The sequence below is a fragment of the Triturus cristatus genome, chromosome 3_1 (genome assembly GCF_964204655.1).
Source record: "Triturus cristatus chromosome 3_1, aTriCri1.1, whole genome shotgun sequence".
In the NCBI taxonomy this organism is placed as follows: Eukaryota; Metazoa; Chordata; class Amphibia; order Caudata; family Salamandridae; genus Triturus; species Triturus cristatus.
Window position 1 is genome coordinate 645,199,872 of NC_140583.1, and position 18,905 is coordinate 645,218,776.

General features: G+C 46.4%; 1 protein-coding gene across 5 annotated transcripts in view; it reads left to right on the plus strand.

Moving 5' to 3' along the window:
* Positions 1–18,905, plus strand: part of CORO2B (coronin 2B) — a 328,857-nt gene that overhangs the window by 167,422 nt on the left and 142,530 nt on the right. For all 5 annotated transcript variants that reach the window (XM_085644643.1, XM_085644639.1, XM_085644638.1 and 2 more), the window contains one exon: positions 15,478–15,678. In XM_085644643.1, coding sequence (XP_085500769.1) covers positions 15,478–15,678 — 201 coding nt within the window. The remainder of the gene's footprint in view (positions 1–15,477; positions 15,679–18,905) is intronic.

An 18,905-nucleotide genomic window follows, 5' to 3' on the forward strand; every position in this document is an offset into this window, starting at 1 on the left:
ACCGAGGGCGTCTGCTAACATCGGGATGGATATTTTATGGAACGTCCTGTAATTAGAGACCCTCTGCCCTGTGTTAGCTCAAGGGGCTGTGGCAGAGTTGGGAATGACGAATTTTAATAGGAGGTGGTCAGACCAGGTAATGGGAAGAGGTAGGCTTACTGATATGTCAAAGTTGTGAACGATTTGGTCTAGGGTATGGCCCTTCTCATGGGTGGCCAAAGAAACAGATGGAAACATGTTGCAGGCCTGCAGCGCCTCCAACAAGGAAATTGTTTGAGCGTCTCTTCCATTGTCCATATGTATATTGAAATATCCCAGAATGAGGCAGTTGTTGTATTTTAAGGCCAGGGAGGTGGTGGCTGTATTAAGCGTAGTAATAACATTTCCAATAGCACTGGGAGGTCTGTAAATCAGAAATCCAGCTATGCTATGGTGGGGGGATAAGGTACAGCAGAAGCCTAAGCAGTCTAGTTTTTTATTGTAAATTATGGCAACACCTCCCTGCTTCCCATTCAATCGGTCCCTCCTAAGAATGTTATAACCCGTAGGGATGGCCGAGGTGATAGTAGGGTTGGAGGCTTCAGACAGCCAGGTCTCAGTGAGAAATAAAAGATCAGACTGTTAGTCTAAAAGTAGGCCATAAATTTATGGTTCATGCTTTTGTATAGAGTGACAATTTAAAAGGGTGGCCTTTAAGTCCTCTGTTTTCTTATTATTTTTACACTTATTGTTGCGTGGGAGGATATTGGGTGTGAGTTTCCTGGGCTGGAGGAGAGTCCAGTTGCACTTATTGCATCGAAATTCTACCTCCAACCTCGGATCAGCGGCTGTACAGTGACATAATGGTAGCCGCCTAAGGCTAAGCAGTTTTTCCCTATTGCAATATAGTGGAAGAAACTCACCGGAGGGGAACTGGGCAGCATGGCCGGCGCTGAACGCCTCCGGGCGCAGACAGGCTTACCTTTGGCGCCAGCAGCGCGCCAGCTGTGCACGTCCACTTAGCGCGTCCGTTTGCATCGGGAATATATAGGCTAATGCCTATGATGCAAACAGGATCGCCAACGCAGCTGAGGAAGCGGAAACTGCATAGGCATAAGTGAGGAACCCGATAGTAGCCCCAGCCCTCCGCACAATCGGCGTATCAGCCGCGGCGGACAAGGACTGGAGGAAAAGCGAGATGCGAATCGAAGCAGCTAAGGAGGTGTAGGCAAGCAGAATCAAGTAAAGTGCAAGTGCGCATAGGTAGGAGAAATTGTTAAAAAGCACAGAGTAATTCAGCCAGACATATACAATTTAAAAAGTAATAAAAACCTAGTAGCAGGGCTGGAAACACCAAATCCTACAGCTATCAGCTGCGCGTATCCGTTTGCATCGGGAATATATAGGCTGATGCCTATGATGCAAACTCGATCGCTAGCACAGCTGAGGAAGTGGAAACTGCGTGGGCGGAAGTGAGTAGCCCGATAGTAGCCCCAGCCCTCCACACAATCGGCATATCAGCAGCAGCGGACCAGGACTGGAGGAAAACCGAAATGCGAATCGGAGCAGCTAAGGAGATGTTGGCAAGCAGAATCAAGTAAAGTGCAAGGGCGCATAGGTAGGAGAAATTATTAAAAAGCACAGAGTAATTCAGCCACACATATACAATTTAAAAAGTATTAAAAATGTAGTAGCAGGGCAGGAAAACCTGAATCCTACACCTGTAAGCTGCACATGTCCATTTACATCGGGAATATATAGGCTAATGCCTATGATGCAAACTGAATCGCTAGCGCAGCTGAGGAAGCGGAAACTGCGTGGGAAACAGGGGCTCAAATTAGATCATAAATTCAAAGGTGTCTTGAACAGGGGCCCCCAAAATATGTTTGGCCCAGGGCCCCCCAAATCCTTAAGATGCCCCTGGGTGTGGGGCAAGTGCTTGTACGTGTGATGAGAATGCAGCTTAGTTACATGAGGAGCCCTTTTTGTATGGTACGTCATGTACCATCCGCCGGTGGGGTGCCGTAGATCAGATAACTTACTGATTTAGGGCCTGATGTATTAAAGGGTTTTACCCATTCTGTGTCAATGGAGAAATGCTTTGATACATGAGGGCGTATGTTTCCCCCTCCCACACTTCCATTATTCAGAGCTGGCACCGGCAGCCAGTCCATTGCAGGGGTGACCGGCTAGCTTAAAGCTACTTGATCTCGGGGAGAGTTAGAAGTTTGGGATATCTTTTGGTACCTGGAGAGAATGCACCCCTAGCCCGCCCTCCCCCGACCCTCCACCCCTTACACTAGTGTCTGCTGCACATGAGCTAGGATGAGGGGCCTGTGAGTGGCAGAGCTTCCACATGACACTTACTTGACTAATATCACGGGGAGTTGGGTTTTAATAGAGTTACCCCGAGGGACTCAGAGTGAATAAACAGTTAAATAATAGCCCCTGCTACGCAAACACCACAGAATCGTAATTTTAGATGCACATATTGCTTTCCGCACTGACCAGTCTCGTCGAGAGAGATCTAGTGGCATAGATTACCTAAAATGCAAAAACAACAGTTGATGGACAGAATGCAGAACAATGTCATACATTCATTCACCCCAGTACAGAGATCTGGGCCTGAATCCATCGTTCTTTTGCTCAGCATGCCGTTCCAGTTTGAACCCAGCCATATGCAAATCAGTCTTGACCCTGTGCCTCATGGGAACAGTCCAGCCCGAACTGCCAGGCCAGGTCCTCCCTGGACTGGAAACAAGCATCCTAGAACCGGTTTCGGGGTTGTAATTATACAATGTTGAGCCTTAGTCAGTACTTTTAAATGGGCCAGTAAGGGAGGTACCTGCACTCCTCAGCACTTCTGCAATACATTTAATGGGAGAGTACCGGCAATTCTCATGCGCAAACACATACTCTAAATAGTGAGTGCTTGCACTTCTATGTTTCCATTTAAAGCACTATGTTCAGCATGTGCCATTTGCTGCGGTTTAGTCTCGGGAATATGGATTACCATGTTGTGTGGTACTGCGAGTGTGCAGTGTGTCTGGTGCTTGTGCATGGATTGTGACGCGTGTGCCATGTGTGAGAGCTCGTGTCAGATGGTGCGTGTTGGGTTGTGTGAGGGGGTGACGTGGGAGAGAATGGTGAACTAACCATTGGTAATCTGCTGTAGTCAGCGTCTGAGGGTAAATACTGGGCTTTAGCACCAGAAAATATCTGGAGAAAAGACGTGTGAAGCCCAAACCAGTGGCGAGAATTAGCCCTTTGCCCACCCTCACTTCCTTAGATTTACCAGGGGTGAGGTAGCTATTGTGCATGCATTGAAAGAGCAATCCTTTGGCTCACTTCTTGGATTCGGTTCCTGCTGAGAGAGCAGTGCGGACTCTTTGGAGTACTTCACACTGTGATCTAAGCCACTCTCCAGGCTATAGTACCGCAACAACATCTGTCTTTCTGTATGCTGAAAGCCATTCTGGCTGTGCCCGTGCAGGGGGGTCCAAAGTAGATCCATGACGGCCCGATCCTTGCCTGATTTCCATATACAAGTTCAATTTAGATTCACAGTATGCACATTTATTATATGTGTATCTGAAACTCGGCACGCTTGCTCCAGCACTTCTGACAATCATCCAGAAGGCTTGGGAGTGCGGCCAGGCTATGGGATATGTTGGTATCAGTGATGGGTTTTGCAACTAACTTGGTTTTCTCCATATCTTTGTGGTGCTGCCGTTAGGTATTTTCTTATTGTATTGGATGCCTGTGCTGTAGTCTTCCCGGGTGTTCTACTGTCTATTGTTTCCAGGATTTTCTGCTTTTGAATGATCATTCTGATAATGCTGGCCTGCATGCCGCCTGAATGGGGTATAGGTAGGCCTTGGAATGATCATTCTGATAATGCTGGTCTGCATGCCACTTGTATGGGGTATAGGTAGGCCTTGGAATGATCATTCTGATAATGCTGGCTTGCATGCCGCGTGTATGGGGTATACGTAGGCCTTGGAGTGATCATTCCGATAATGCTGCCCTGCATGCCACCTGAATGGGGTATACGTAGGCCTTGGAATGATCATTCTGATAATGCTGGTCTGCATGCCACTTGTATGGGGTATAGGTAGGCCTTGGAATGATCATTCTGATAATGCTGGCTTGCATGCCGCGTGTATGGGGTATACGTAGGCCTTGGAGTGATCATTCCGATAATGCTGCCCTGCATGCCGCGTGTATGGGGTATACCTAGGCCTTGGAGTGATCATTCTGATAATGCTGGCCTGCATGCCACCTGTATGGGGTATACGTAGGCCTTGGAATGATCATTCTGATAATGCTGGCCTGCATGCCGCCTGTATGGGGTATACGTCGGCCTTGGAATGATCATTCTGATAATGCTGGCTTGCATGCCGCGTGTAGGGGGTATACGTAGGCCTTGGAATGATCATTCTGATAATGCTGGCCTGCATGCCGTGTGTAGGGGGTATACGTAGGCCTTGGAATGATCATTCTGATAATGCTGGCCTGCATGCCACGTGTATGGGGTATACGTAGGCCTTGGAATGATCACTCTGATAATGGTGGCTTGCATGCCGCGTGTATGGGGTATACGTAGGCCTTGGAGTGATCATTCTGATAATGCTGGCCTGCATGCCGCGTTAATGGGGTATACGTAGGCCTTGGAGTGATCATTCTGATAATGCTGGCCTGCATGCTGCCTGAAGGGTATACTTAGGCCTTGGAATGATCATTCTGATAATGCTGGCCTGCATGCCGCGTGTATGGGGTATAGGTAGGCCTTGGAATGATGATTCTGATAATGCTGGCCTGCATGCCGCGTGTATGGGGTATAGGTAGGCCTTGGAATGATGATTCTGATAATGCTGGCCTGCATGCCGCATGTATGGGGTATAGGTCGGCCTTGGAATGATCACTCTGATAATGGTGGCTTGCATGCCACTTGTATGGGGTGTAGGTAGGCTTTGGAATGATCATTCTGATAATGCTGGCCTGCATGCCGTGTGTATGGGCTGGATAGGTAGGACTTTACATTTGTAATATGATTGTAGCTACTCTGCACACTATGTAGATTGATTGTTTCAGAGGCTTGGAATGCTCAGTATAGTTTTGCTGCCATACATCCCTTGAGGTTTTGGTATTTGCTAGCCTTGGAATGCTTTGGGTGCTGTTGTTTTCCTGTATCTTCTCTTCTTTGTTGTTGAGGTTTGGAATGCCCATTGTGATATTTGCTATCCTGCGACCTGTGCAGTGTGCAAGCCTTGGAATGCTCAATATGCTTATGCTGGCTGACATGCTCTCTGCATGAGCTATATGAGAGATTTGGAATGCTCACTTTGATTTTGCTGTTTTGCATTCTGTATGGACGGGATAGTTGCAAGCCTTAGAATGCTTAGAGTGATTTTGCCACCTTGCATCCTGTGTAGATTGATTGCTGGCGAGCCTTTGATTGCTCAGTGTGATTTTGTTGCCATGTATGATGAGTGTATGGGGTATATTATTTTTAAGCTTTTGAATGGCGGATCGTTTAATGTTGCTGTGTCCATGCTATGTGCAATTGTGTGCCTTGGAATGCCCATGTAAGTGGCTCTTTTCCTACATCATGCTGGATGTGGAGCATTTGAGTTGCAGATGTCTCTTATGCTCTGGATCGGACTGGCCTATAAGACAATCTAAAGACACATAGATGATAGACGGAATTCAGAGCAAATCAAACATTCACCCCCAGTCAATAGATCTGGGTTAAATCCATTGTTCTTTGCTCACCATGCCACCCCAGATTAGACCCAGCCATATGCAAATCAGTCTTGACCTTGTGCCTCATGGGAACAGTCCAGCCTGAACTGCCAAGCCATGTCCTCTCTGGACCGGAAACAAGCATCCATGGCTGCTACCAGGCCTTGCACAGTGTGCCCATGGCCTATTTGTGGCAGGGTCTCTGGCCTTCATGAGCATGCTAGGCGCTGGCGCAGTTGCAGAAGAGAGACATCCAATAGTCCAGGCATGCTTGCATGACCCTAGGCACCTCCCTCCCAAGTGTGAGGCCATAGATTGCAACAGTTGAAAAAGGGGACTGTGTTGTGTCAGACGGGTTGTAGGTCGTGGCTGCGTTAAAAACCCGGCTTCCACACCTGCACCCTGGATGACTCCAGCGGTACTGCTTGAAGTGCCCTAAAATAACTATAACTCCCGCCCTCGCCATGCACTGCTTATGACTGCACATATTGCAACACTCATGATGTGTTCAGTGACATGACTGATAGCGTTACCGATGACAACTGAACTGGTATCATTGATGACAACACTGTGCATGGCGGAGCGGGAATTATTGTTACTTGAGATAACTAGAACTGGTGGATTTCAGTGTTTTCTGTAGTTTAAAATGTTACATTGTCAGTGAAATTTTCACCTAACTATAACATTACTTTAACCTTTGGTTTTTTCATTGAAAATATATTTATATATGAGTTTTACTTACCTTAAATATACTTACCATTGTAGTAAGAGCTGGGTGCAAAAGTCATGCACTGTAATGTCGTACAACTAGAGTAGGGTAGGCTACCCAACACCAAACGATCCTTGCTTAGATTATGGTGAGTTCGACCTGCCATGATGTTGAGATATGGAGAAAAGATCGGTCTTTAATTGTTCACATGGTACTGAGAGCAAAATAGGAAACAGACGCCAAATGGAAACAGATATTCCCACTGTTTGAGAGTTAGAAGTCGAGAAGATTTAGGGAGATTATAGTTCTAGAAATGCTACCCTGTGACCTGAGAAACGAGACATATGTTTAGTGTAGTAAGGAAACCTTAGGTAGACCACCGACTAAACGAAGAGCCACCATGGTCCTACCCCAGCATACCGAGGCTGCTGACGACCAATAGGATCTCCGACAGCAACAGGAAGTGTTGGAGAAGGCCCGCTCACTTCAGATATAACAATGTAACATCATAAGGCTGGCGGAGTAATATACGAGTTTACACAGTCTAGCTGAATATGTGTATGAAGAGATTGGAATTTGTTTTTTCTCCTCTAGTCCTAGCGGGTGGTGGTTAATGGAAGGATGGTACCCGAGGTATAATTACTCTGCATCGTACTTTTGCAACTCAGAGAGCATCAGGTATTTTTCAGCTGAGTATCAAAATCGATAAAATGTTCTTTAACAAAAGCCCACCTGCTCTTGAAACTCCTAAACAAAAGAGTCTTTTTGGGATCTTTAGCGGTCTTTAGGAAAATACCTGCTGGTCTGACCTCCTCATAAGAGCCCCATGAGCCTTTCTGACCTTTCACTCCGCGTGTCCTCCATTACTCCAGCCTCCTTGCTCATGGAAGCTAGCTGCCCTTACCCCTCCTTCATGTGTATAATCTCCCTTAAAGAGTCTCTCTCTTTCCCCTTGTTATTGATCACTCTTACCCTAGCAGGGTGTCAATGTCTCCAACTCACTGAGGAACTATCCCTGCCTTAGAACCTTCGTTAACTCCTTTTGATTCTCCCGCGTCCTCTCGGATTGAACAGTCTGCCCCACCCATGAGGGGCTCTCTCGGACCCTTATTGGATCACGCTAGAGAAAAACTGTAAATTTGCACCCTGGTCTCGTGTCGCCCACGCTTTTCAGGCACGCGCGCTAGTGTCAACCTTTCAATCTGTTGCTAAGCAGTGCTCAAAATGGGAATACAGATGGGGAGATGGTCTCTGTTTAGAGTACCTATTAACTCCTGCGAAGTGTCGGTACATTTCTTATTACAGCAGTGTGACATGTGAGGCCCACGCCAGCCTCGGGGCAATCCGAGGGTCTCACCCCTGCGGCTGCCCTTTAGGGTGACCAACCGTCCATAAATTTCACGGACCGTCCATAATTTGGATCGCACGTCCGTTGTCCGTGATGATCCCTTTTAAGGACGCCTTTTGTCCGTAATTTTGGGCATTGCAGGGAACAGCACTGTTCCCCTTCATGAAGCCTCAGCTCGCTGATGGGGCCGCCTCGCACTCCTCCTCGGAGCACAAGAGCAGCCCCACCCGCCCATTGTCAATCTGTGTGTGGGTGATGATTGCCACATACAGAATGACAATGGGGGCCAGCCTGGGCTGCAAAGCCTGTGGGGGCCTCCTCCTGCCTCGGTCTAGGGCAGGGCATTCTGTCCGATAGATGGAAGACGGTGAAACAAGTTAAAAAGAAGGGGCTAGAGTTCTTTCGCAGTCTCATCATTTTAGAACTGATGCATTTTCAAAATTATATTCAACGAAGCTATGGTTGCTGCTTTTCTGTTTTATGCAACTAACAACCTTTGACAAAAAGCCAATAGTTCTGGCTTGTTGTAGGTGTAACATTACTTGTTGTGTTATATATCTGGAAACAATGGCAGAAGAGGCAAAATACCAGTCAAACGGTGCACTATGCTAAGCACAGATTTTTAGCTTAGGTGTTTTCAGCCACGCCCTTAATTGCATCGAACACCCCCTTTGGAGATACCCCCCAGTTTTTTCATCCCACTTAAAGCCCTGGAAACAACACCATGTCACAGTCACCTCATGGCCTGGCACTGTGCATCATGCATGACTCATGACTTCCACTTTTTCGGATTGCCTATGTGCAGGGGCATAGTGAACCCTCCCCCACCCCACCCCTTGCTTTAGGAACTACAGCAGGGGTGAAATTCTTGATGGGCCTCTTCTGTCTGTGACTCTGCAGACAAAGGCTCAGCTCATAATTAATATGAAAAGGTGCGCGAGTGAGTAAGTGAAGCGATGGGTGGATGGCTGAATGGATTAGTGAAAGGGTTAAGGGATGAATCAAAGGGTGAATGGATGAATAATGAGAGAAAGGATAAATGAATGGATGAGTGAGTGGAAGTATGGATAAGAGAAAAGGTAAATAGATGGATGTATGGGTGGAAGGGTAGATGGATGGGTAAGAGGGAGGATGGATAAGTGAAAGGATGTATGGATGAGTGAAAGGGTGGATGATAGGCGAGTGAATGGATTAGTGAATTGATGGATGGATTAATGAATTGATAAGTGAAAGGGTGAGTAGATGGGCGGATAAGTGAAAGGGTGGATGTAAGGATGGATAAGTGAGTGAAAGGGAGGGTAGATGGACAAAAGGATGGATAAATGAGTGAAAGAGTGGCTGGATGAGGGAAAGGACGGATGAGTGATAGGGTTAATGGATGGATTCATGAGTGGATCGGTTGGGTGGGTGGAAGGAAGGATGGCTAAGTGAAAGAATCATTGGAGAGATAAAGGGAGGATGGATGGTTGACTTAAAGGGTGAATGGGTGGAAGGATGAGTGACTGGGTGGATGAATGATTAAGTGAAAGGATGGGTGAAAGGGTGGATGGATGAGTGGACGGATGGATAGGGTGAAAGGGTGGATGGATGAGTGATAGGGTAGTTGATGGGATGGATGAGTGAAATGATGGATGGAAGGATAAATGATAGATAGGTTTGCAACTGTTTGAATGTTCGGATATGGATGGGCTTACTTGTATAGTATTCTGCGACCTCCTCTGATGTGTCTGTAAAACTTACCTTTTGCCCTGAATTTTTGTCCTGAATTTTGAAATCCTGTCCTGAATTTTTGTCCTGAATTTTGACCCGCATTTTTACACTCACCGTCCTGAATTTGCACCCACGCCAGTTGGTCACCCTACTGCCCCTTGCATTAGGACTTCCGGTGCTGACAGAATCGTCACATGCGGGAATGATCGTGTCCTGTATTACACGAAAAGAACTTGTGAGAACCTTTTCCTCTTAATCTCTTAATAAATAACCCACAACCACGTGCTCGCAGAATCCGCCCTGGGCTTCCTGCTCTGCGCCTCACTTGCCTCTCGCCGAGGCACCACCTGATCTCTCATGGACCCCAGTGAAGCTTCGGTTATCGCTGAGGGCCGAGGGCGCCAAGGGCGTGAAGCTCTGACACAGCGGAGGGCAGGACTACGCTTCCTCGACTGCTTGAACGGCCTCTCTCCCTCCAGTTCTTTCGTGTGAATTTGGTAACTCCAGAAAGCCCTGACAATGGCTCCATTACACCTGTTTTCACACGTAACATAGCCCTCTGTCACCACCAACTGGTTACCCAGGATTACTGCACTCGTTTTTTTTTACAGAAAAAAAATATTAATTCTGTCAGTCACACCCGACCTAACTCGTTCGTTTATTTATTTGTTTATTGTTTGTCAGGTTTTATAAAATGGGAACAAGCCCTGGGAAGACGACAGAGCGCTGTACAATGTGAATGAGCATATAAAGGGCAACAGCAAAGTATACAGACAATAATTACAGAGAGGGAACATGATCATATAAGGAGGAAATATTAAAATGACAATGTGATGACTAATAGACTGAAGAATTGGTTAAATAAGTACGTTCAGATAAGTGAGGTTAAGACTTTCAATAAAGGCTTGTTATGCTGACCTGCACCTGGAACCCAAGTGTGCACTCTGAAGGAGGTACACATATATACTTTTGACATACTGCTCCAGTCTCTCTCGCCCAAGGACATCCGTAAACTCGCTAAGTCAGCCACATAGCAGCAACATTCCCAAAGGTTTTTGTAATAATTGGTTGTGAGTGATTGTGCAAAAAATGAGCTCTTTCAATTTGAAGCTGTACATATCAATCTGTGCTTATGTATTTTTTGTTGTTTCGATAATTTGCATTTGCTTTTATCACTTTATTTTTCGTCTTTCATATTCGTATTTTATTAATATGTTCTACGGTTTTTAGACTTGTTTATATGCAGACTGTCTCTACTGTTTTTTCTCAGTGCTCGCAAATTCCACAATGATAAAAGGTCGGACATGCATGGAAACGTATATAGCGATTGCAGGAAAGGGCCACCGACAAGACGTCCCTGCTCCCAGGCCTAGGAGTGCCAGGTCCATGTCAGGTTGTCAAGCTAACCGCAAAATATACGTTTACACACAATGGATCCAAAATGAGTTCCGTATTGAATCGGTCGTTACCAGGAACTTATGGCCTCCTGAACCTACTTTGGACACTATGCCTCCCCTTTTTTGGTCTCGCCTAGCATTGCAGCGCTCATGCGTTGCTCGCTCTGCGAGGCTTCTTGTAATCAAGCCAATTTCAGAAATGGAGTCTAGGCTCCGCCCCTTCTTTCCATTGGCTTGCGTCATCGTGCATGATAAACCCTGGCTTTCCATTGAGAGTGAGGCTTTTTAGTCCACCCTTGTTACCGCCCTGTCTCCTTTTAGCCCCGCCCACCCGGGCTGGATCTTTTACTCGCGGCGTGACACGGTGTCTTTTAATTAGCTGCGAGACAATTTTATACGTAAACCCAGCAGAGCACACGTTGCGTTTGGCGAGCAGATGTTTGGAGGAGAACGGGGCTTTCTCAGCCCTAACTTTCCCTTCGGCGCTCAGAGAGCGCAGGCATCGAGCTCCTGGCCCCAGCTGCATTGTTTTGAAGTGGAGAACGGAGCTTTCTCAGCCCTAACTTTCCCTTCGGCGCGCAGAGAGCGCAGGCATCGAGCTCCTGGCCCCAGCTGCATTGTTTTGAAGTGGAGAACGGGGTTTTCTCAGCCCTAACTTTCCTTTCGGCACACAGAGAGTGCAGGCATCGAGCTTTGTTTTGAAGTTGTGTCAGCCAAGAGATGTGGGGGGACACATTTCCTGTTTGTCCTCCCCCGGTGAAAATCATTGCGATCGGTTAGAATTCTGGAAACGCCATCTGTCAGAGGTTCTTGTGAAGTGTCCGTGCCCTCCCTCTTTTACATGGTGTTTGCTCATGTTTTACGGCTCGGTGTCACAGAATGCTTGCTGCCGGCTCGATAGGGCTGGGCTCGGTGTCCACTTGTGGTAAAGTGTGCTCTCCGGTGTCCTCTGCAGGGTCTGGGCTTAGCAGGGAGTACCGACCAGTGTCAGAGGCGAGCCTGGCCGCTTCCAGCCCTCCTCCGGGATGCTGTTGTTTGCAAATGTTTGCCAAGGCTCTTAAATCCCCTGTGTCGAACAGTAAAGTCTGGACACAGCTACAATATATTGCATAAACCAATGCACTTACTAAGGATCAATATTCAGCCAGAGGTTTTGTTTGTAGATAGAACTCAACTTAAAAAAAAAGTTTAATAGAACTTATGACCTAAACAACAGTAGTGAATATCAGCAGGGCATGGAATACTGCGGTGTCATGACTGGGGGGAAGGGGGTACTTTTGGCCTGGCCTGCTACCAATCTCTGCAGCCAACACCCACCGCAAACCAAAACCAAATGCGATAACCTACCGAGAGGGTGTCACCCGCTTACTGTTGTGCCAATGGAGATTAAGACCAGACTTTGTCGATGGGCCACCCAGCGGTTGAAGTGCATAAAAAAACAAGCATTTGCAATGCAATAGGTCTCGCATTTGCGAGAGTTTAAGCTACTTGCATTGCAAATGACAATGCCTTTTATTTGTTTTAAAAACCAAAACATAAATAAAAGACATTGTAATTTACAATGGGAATAGCTAAAACTTGCGTGAATGCGAGACCTATTGCATTGCAAATGCTTGTTTAATAGTAGACTTACTTCGGCCGGTCTTTTCTTGTTCCTGATTTTTCCCACCTCACCTGTTCTGTTCGCAGTTGGCACTCGAGAGCCACCAAGATGGTAGTATCCTCAAGCTCATGTGGATGTACACGTCCTATTCATTAGTGCCATCTGTTAAATAATTATATATATATATATATATATATATATATATATATAGATAGTTATAGTTAGGATCGTGTTTCCATAGGAAATCTGAAAATTCTATTTTGAATAACTTTTGCGCCGGTTGACGAATCCTCGCGAAATTTTCAAAACTAATGGGGCGCTCCGTTCAGCTCCTACCCTGAAAGTCTCGGGGTGATTCGTCAAGTAGGGGCCGAGAAAAAAGGGGGGTCCCAAAACGCGTTTTCCCCATGCATTTTCCCATAGGACCTTTAGACACAGCTACAGCCCGAACGGCTGAACAGAATTACTTGAAATTTGGCAGAGAGGTAGCCATAAGGTCAAGGAAGTGCCTTTTGCAGGTCTGGTGTAAATCTGTTAAGTATTTCCTGAGAAAATAGCATTTAAAAGCATATCAATATCTATACGCGCGCACCGTGCGCGCACGGTGCGCGCACCGTGCGAGCACCCTAACGGGCGCGAGCGTAATTCTGATTGGTGGTTACATGTTAGTCAACGTTCGAATCGGTCGAAATCAGGAAGTGTCGGCCGCCATTTTGTTTGTTTTCAGTGCGAGAGTGAAAAAGGAAGGTGGAGAACGTGAAAAGGGGGCAGGGTAGAGAGTTCCTGACCCCCTAGCCTTTGTCAGGGGGTCCCTGAAGGACCCCGAAGGCAGAATTTTTTTTTTTTTTTTTTTTTTTTTTTTAAATCGCGGGGGTGCGCGCACCGTGCACGCACGGTGAAAACCAAAAAAAAAAAAATACATTTTTTAATACGTAGTTTATTGTAAAATAAATATATAAAAAAAATAATAATACATAAATAAATTAGCATTTAAAAAACCGTACAAATTCACTGAAAAACCCATAGGTTTCACACACGTTATAGTTAGGAATTAGCATTTAAAAAACCTTGCAAATTCACTTAAAAAACCATAGGTTTCACACACGTTATAGTTAGGTGGATATTTCACTCGTAAAAAACCAATGAAATTGCCCTGTTATAGTTAGTTCAGATAACTATAACTCGCGCGACCGCCACTCTATCACAAGGATGATGTCATCAGTGATGTCATGAGTGATGCCACTGACCATGTCATGAGTGATGTAATATGTGACGTCATGAGCAGTGGATTGCGGGCGCGCGAGTTATAGTTATCTGAACTAACTATAACGGGGCAATTTCATTGGTTTTTTACGAGTGAAATATCCACCTAACTATAACATGTGTGAAACCTATGGTTTTTTAAGTGAATATATATATATATATGTATATATATTATTATTTAAAAAAAAAAAAAAAAATTGGGGGGTGTGGGCAGACCTCCAGTTCCAGGGCATGCTGCTCATGTTTTAGTAATAGTATAGCGAGGTGCGCGCAAGAGGAAAATGCAGTGGGATTTCGGTTTTGTACAAGGCCATTGCTTGCCTGGAAAATTTGGAAAATTCTAGAATATTTACGTAACAAGTTCCAGAATGCAGATGCCTGTTTCCGAAGGTGCATGCAATTTCCTTTTTCAGAGGTAGACCAGCCTAAGAGGAAACAGTCGTACTCAGGAGTTAATGGTACCTCTGAAAGACTATGACAATGAATGCATAGCCAGTTGTAGGCCACCCGTAAGTCCAATATGTGACTATGAATCCCCAGCGACTGATTCTAACTGACCGGTCCAATAATCCCCCAGTGTCCCTGTTGCGATGTGGGAAGGGCTCAGGCAGGGCACAAGTCGGGGGTACACGCGGGCTCACGGCGTCCACCCACTCTTTTCACAGAGTGGACGCCGTCCACGCAGCCAAGAAGCAGGGCCGGACTGGGAGCCAAAACCAGCCTGGCAAAGTGCTCGGCTCCCCCCGGGGATTAGGGGTCGGGCCGAGCACTTTGCCAGGGTCGGTTTCGGACGATTTTATTACAGTGGCTGACATTGCAGCTATGCTGCAAAAACATTCCTGTAACAAAAACGGTCCCCCAGGGGCCGAAAACCAGCCCCCACCCTGACGGCACACCGGTAAAACACCCGGTGCCTGCTACAGCCAGAATGGCCCTGCCAAGAAGTTAGGCCCCACTGAAAACTACACTGAATTTGTCCCAGTGTAATTTGCAAACACCGGGACACATTCTGCAGTGCCTGCACGTTGTCTGCTTTCGATCTGCAACAACATGCAGGCGGGGAGGGGGCTTTCTTATTTCAAACTCCTGCTGGGCCCATAACAAAGGCCGAATCTGAGGGGGTCATCAGGCCTTTTGTTCGAGTCTCCTCACACCTAGAAGCAAATGCAGCAGAGGGGAAACAAAGGCACACACCTTGTTAGCACTTCACACATACTTAAGAGATGCAGCTTTTCACTTTGTTCAAGCTCTGTTTAGGAGCTATGCATGCGCTGTAAGAATGTCAGATGTGTAGGTCTTTACCTGTATTTACACAAAATAAATAGCATTTATATAGTGCTTACTACCCTTTAGAAGGTGTTGTAATAATTTAAATATCACTATTTTTTCTTGTAAAGCACTATGGGTAGAGGAAGTTTACGCTGACAAAAGGCAACATTGTTTTATTTGTAGCTTACAAAAGTGTGAATCTTCAGGAGGGTTTTCCTGTATACTGGAAATGTGCTCAAATGAACTCATAGACATGTTAAACATATATGTGAGGGCTTAAGATCTGATGTCACTTCTTGTGATGTCACACGCCGTGATGTCACTTGCATACTGATTAACTAGGTTAGTTCCCCAACTTCTTTTTAGGACTTGTGCCCTGGGCTCAGGGGTGACGGGGGCCCCCACATCCTACATCCTGGTTAATCCGGCGCTGTCTTTTATGTTTTGTCCCCAGATGTCATGGCGGTCGCAGTATCGCACCTCCAAGTTCCGGAATGTCTACGGGAAGGCGGCTTGCAGGGAGCACTGCTTCGACTGTGTCCCGATCACCAAGAATGTCCACGACAACCACTTCTGTGCCGTCAATGCCAAATTCCTCGCTGTTGTCACCGAGAGTGCGGGCGGTGGCGCCTTCCTGGTCATTCCACTTCAGCAGGTAAGAATCGCCATCTTGCTCCTCTTGACAGCCCACCAGGCCCAAAACAAACTCTTCAAATCGATGAGTGAACTACACAACATATAAACTTGTGCCTAATTCTGACCTTCACTCCTCAGTTGCCCATTGCTGAGAGGTTTAGGTTCCATGGCACTCACAATGGGAACTGCATAGAATGAATGGGAGGACAGATTCTGCAAGGGCTTATTCGGAAATGAGGATGACACGTTTAATTGAAACTTGGATATATGGATGCGGCATTTCTTGAACCTAAAGAGACAGAATAATTTTGTCCCTTTAGCTGGGGGTAATCGAAGTGAAAACTCATTGATTGGGCAGAGAAACTTGGGGTATTGGAGGCCGTCAAACAGGACAACTTTCATTCCAAGCCCCCTCATTTCTTTGGTGTCTCAGAATCAATACCAATCTCTTAAGCAAACTGCTGAGAATCGGCAGCGAAATTATGTTTTTTCCCTAGCTTCATTACACTTTTTCTTTTGGGTTCAAATTTTGCGACAGCTGTTGCATTTCAAACATGAAACACTGTTTTACCTGGTCTGTCCATGCAAGTAGTGACTGTCTCCGACCTGTTGTTGCATCCGCGCGATATTGCATTTCATTAAATGCAAAATGTACTTACTGGTAATCCATATTACACCAAGTCTTCTCTTCCTCGTCCCAGCCCTTAACTTGGAGGTATTATGTCCTTGCCTGAAGACAGGTATGTGATGATTCTTTTTTTACTTTTCCAAGGCACTCTGAAACTACTACTCTGATTACCCTATAAGTCAGGACAGCCATCTTCCTCTTCCTGAGCGCCTACCACGTCCTATGTGCACTTCCTGGACAGGAGAGGAGGCCGTGAAGAGTGTTTTAGGAAGTTTAGTCTTAGTGTGAGAGGTTGGCCTCTAAGTAATTGGGCATTGCCTGCAATCAGTAATGTTCCATGAAAGTGTACTCAGACGTCAATGTTGCTGCTCTACGTGTGTTTAACAAAGAAAGCCTGGCTACCAAGATGCCCTGTGCCCGAGAGGAGCATACCCACACTGACAGAGAGCAGGCTTTCATGATCAGAACTCTGAGCACATACTAGAGGCAGTCACCCTTCCTAACTAGACCAATATTGATTATTAATGCCTCATTCTCTTTGAATTCCGCTGTCCATGATAAAAACACCAGCAGGACCATCAGTTCTACTGCTCTCAGACAGTTCGAACAACTTGGGTGGACATCCTCCTTCTCCATTTGAAATTCAGGAAGAACTCTAAGAAGGTGGGTGGTCTCCGCTTCATAATAATATATGTGGAGCTACCAGCTACCTGAAAACCATAAACTGTGTGTTTGTCTCTCACACCTCTTCATCCACCACACTTCTGAGCGCTGCATCCCATAACACGTAACCAGTGCTTGAAATGGAGAAACAGAAGTGCAGGTAAGAAGTGCTGCTACTCTACAATTAAAAGTATTACCTCTCTCTTGAGAAGTGCTGGTACTCTCCCTTGCAAAATAAAAAAGTGCCAGTACTCGGTACTGGACAGTGCCGGCTTCTGGCAGGCCACCAGGGCTGTGGGAGAGTCTGCCATTTAAAGCACTGCACATAACACAATAACTGCACCTCAATGATCACTATGCTTGCCATGGAAACACTTCCCACATAGAAACAAAAATATAAAGACAACAACCTCCAAACCACACACCCTACACAGTGTAGCTTGATGCCGAGGTAGGCAAGCAATTCAATGCCCCAGATAGAGGTACTATGTGCTATGTAAATACTGCAATATAATACAATACAATATATGTGGTATTTGTACGACGTGAACTTTGATTAAAAGCAACAGCACCATATTCAGGGTCAAATAATGTCAGTGCCCTAATGAAAGGTTCGTAGTAGACAAATGCGCTCAATCGCCATCAGAAAGTCATGGCCACCAGAGGCAAGGTCAAAATGTCAAATGATCTCTCCTTAATGAGAGTAAAAGGAGGGCTCTATAATTTGTTTGATACTAAATGAAAGTACAAAGGAGGCCAAAGTACTTTCCCCACAGGATTATTACCATAAAACCCTTCGGAATCCTTAAACCATCTAATCCTCTCGAAGGTGACTTAAAAAGCTCTGAAAGCCGCTCACTGCAGAGTGAATGTTGCTCACGCCAATTCCTAACCCTCTTTAATGACAAAACTAGGATTTTAATGGATGACAAGTCAGAAGCAATCTCCCAGGATACAACCCTGCAATGTGTCCAAGTAATGGTACTCCGCTTGGAAGAAAGAAAACACAAAGATATCCAGCGGCGGCCCCTCCATTAGGGCGGAGGAGTGCCACCCTACCTGCCCCCACTCTCAAATAAAATGATAATCAAATGGGTTTTAAATCCATTTTATTATCGTTTTATTTTAATCCCTGGACCCGCCCCCAGGACTCTGATGAGTCGTGGGGGCGATTCCAGGGGATGACCCCGCTGGTGGGGGGGTGGTAGTGCACTCCTTCACTGTGCACGAGGGTTTGGCCGGCCGTCTCAGGCCAGCCAAAACCCCATGCGCAGCGAAGCTCTCTCCAGCCCCAGCTGCTGTGCTGAGGCTGGCGAGAGCAGGCACAGGCTCCCAGTTTGGCTGGGAGCGCACGTAGCCAGCGCTCAGGCCAGTCTCGATGCTGCTTTCATTTAGTGTCGGGATTGGCCGCAGTGCAGCCTGGGAGCCTGTGCGCAGAAGCAGTAAGAGCACGATGCGGCGGGAGACAGTGGCGTTGGTGGTGACGTTCAGATACGTTTTTTTTATTTTTTATTCCCCCCCTCCCTCCACCTTTTGCCTCAACCCTCCCCCCTCCTCTGGACAACCATGCCATTTTGGCTGGGGACAGGCCGCTACAGCAGATATCAACCTCATCCTCAAGGAACAAATTGCCAGAAAACACAGATGGCCTGGTACCCATTCTGTGGAAATATGGATTTTTCTGGTCAGTTATGTCCCCTATCTTGGACCCCAACGGTTCTATGTACATGTTACAAGTACATGTATGTTCCCTCCAGTTCCAGTTATGAAGACGCAAATACATGTGCGTCCACCGTTAACATGTCCTCTGTCAGATCCGCCATGAATAGGCCGGATATTCCATTCCTAAGTATGAAAGGCCACCGGCTTTATATGGTTCACTTATGCCATTTTACAGTCCAGGCAAGTAGGCCCTGATTCTGTCATCAAACTCTTCTTGCCTTCTGCCTCTGAAA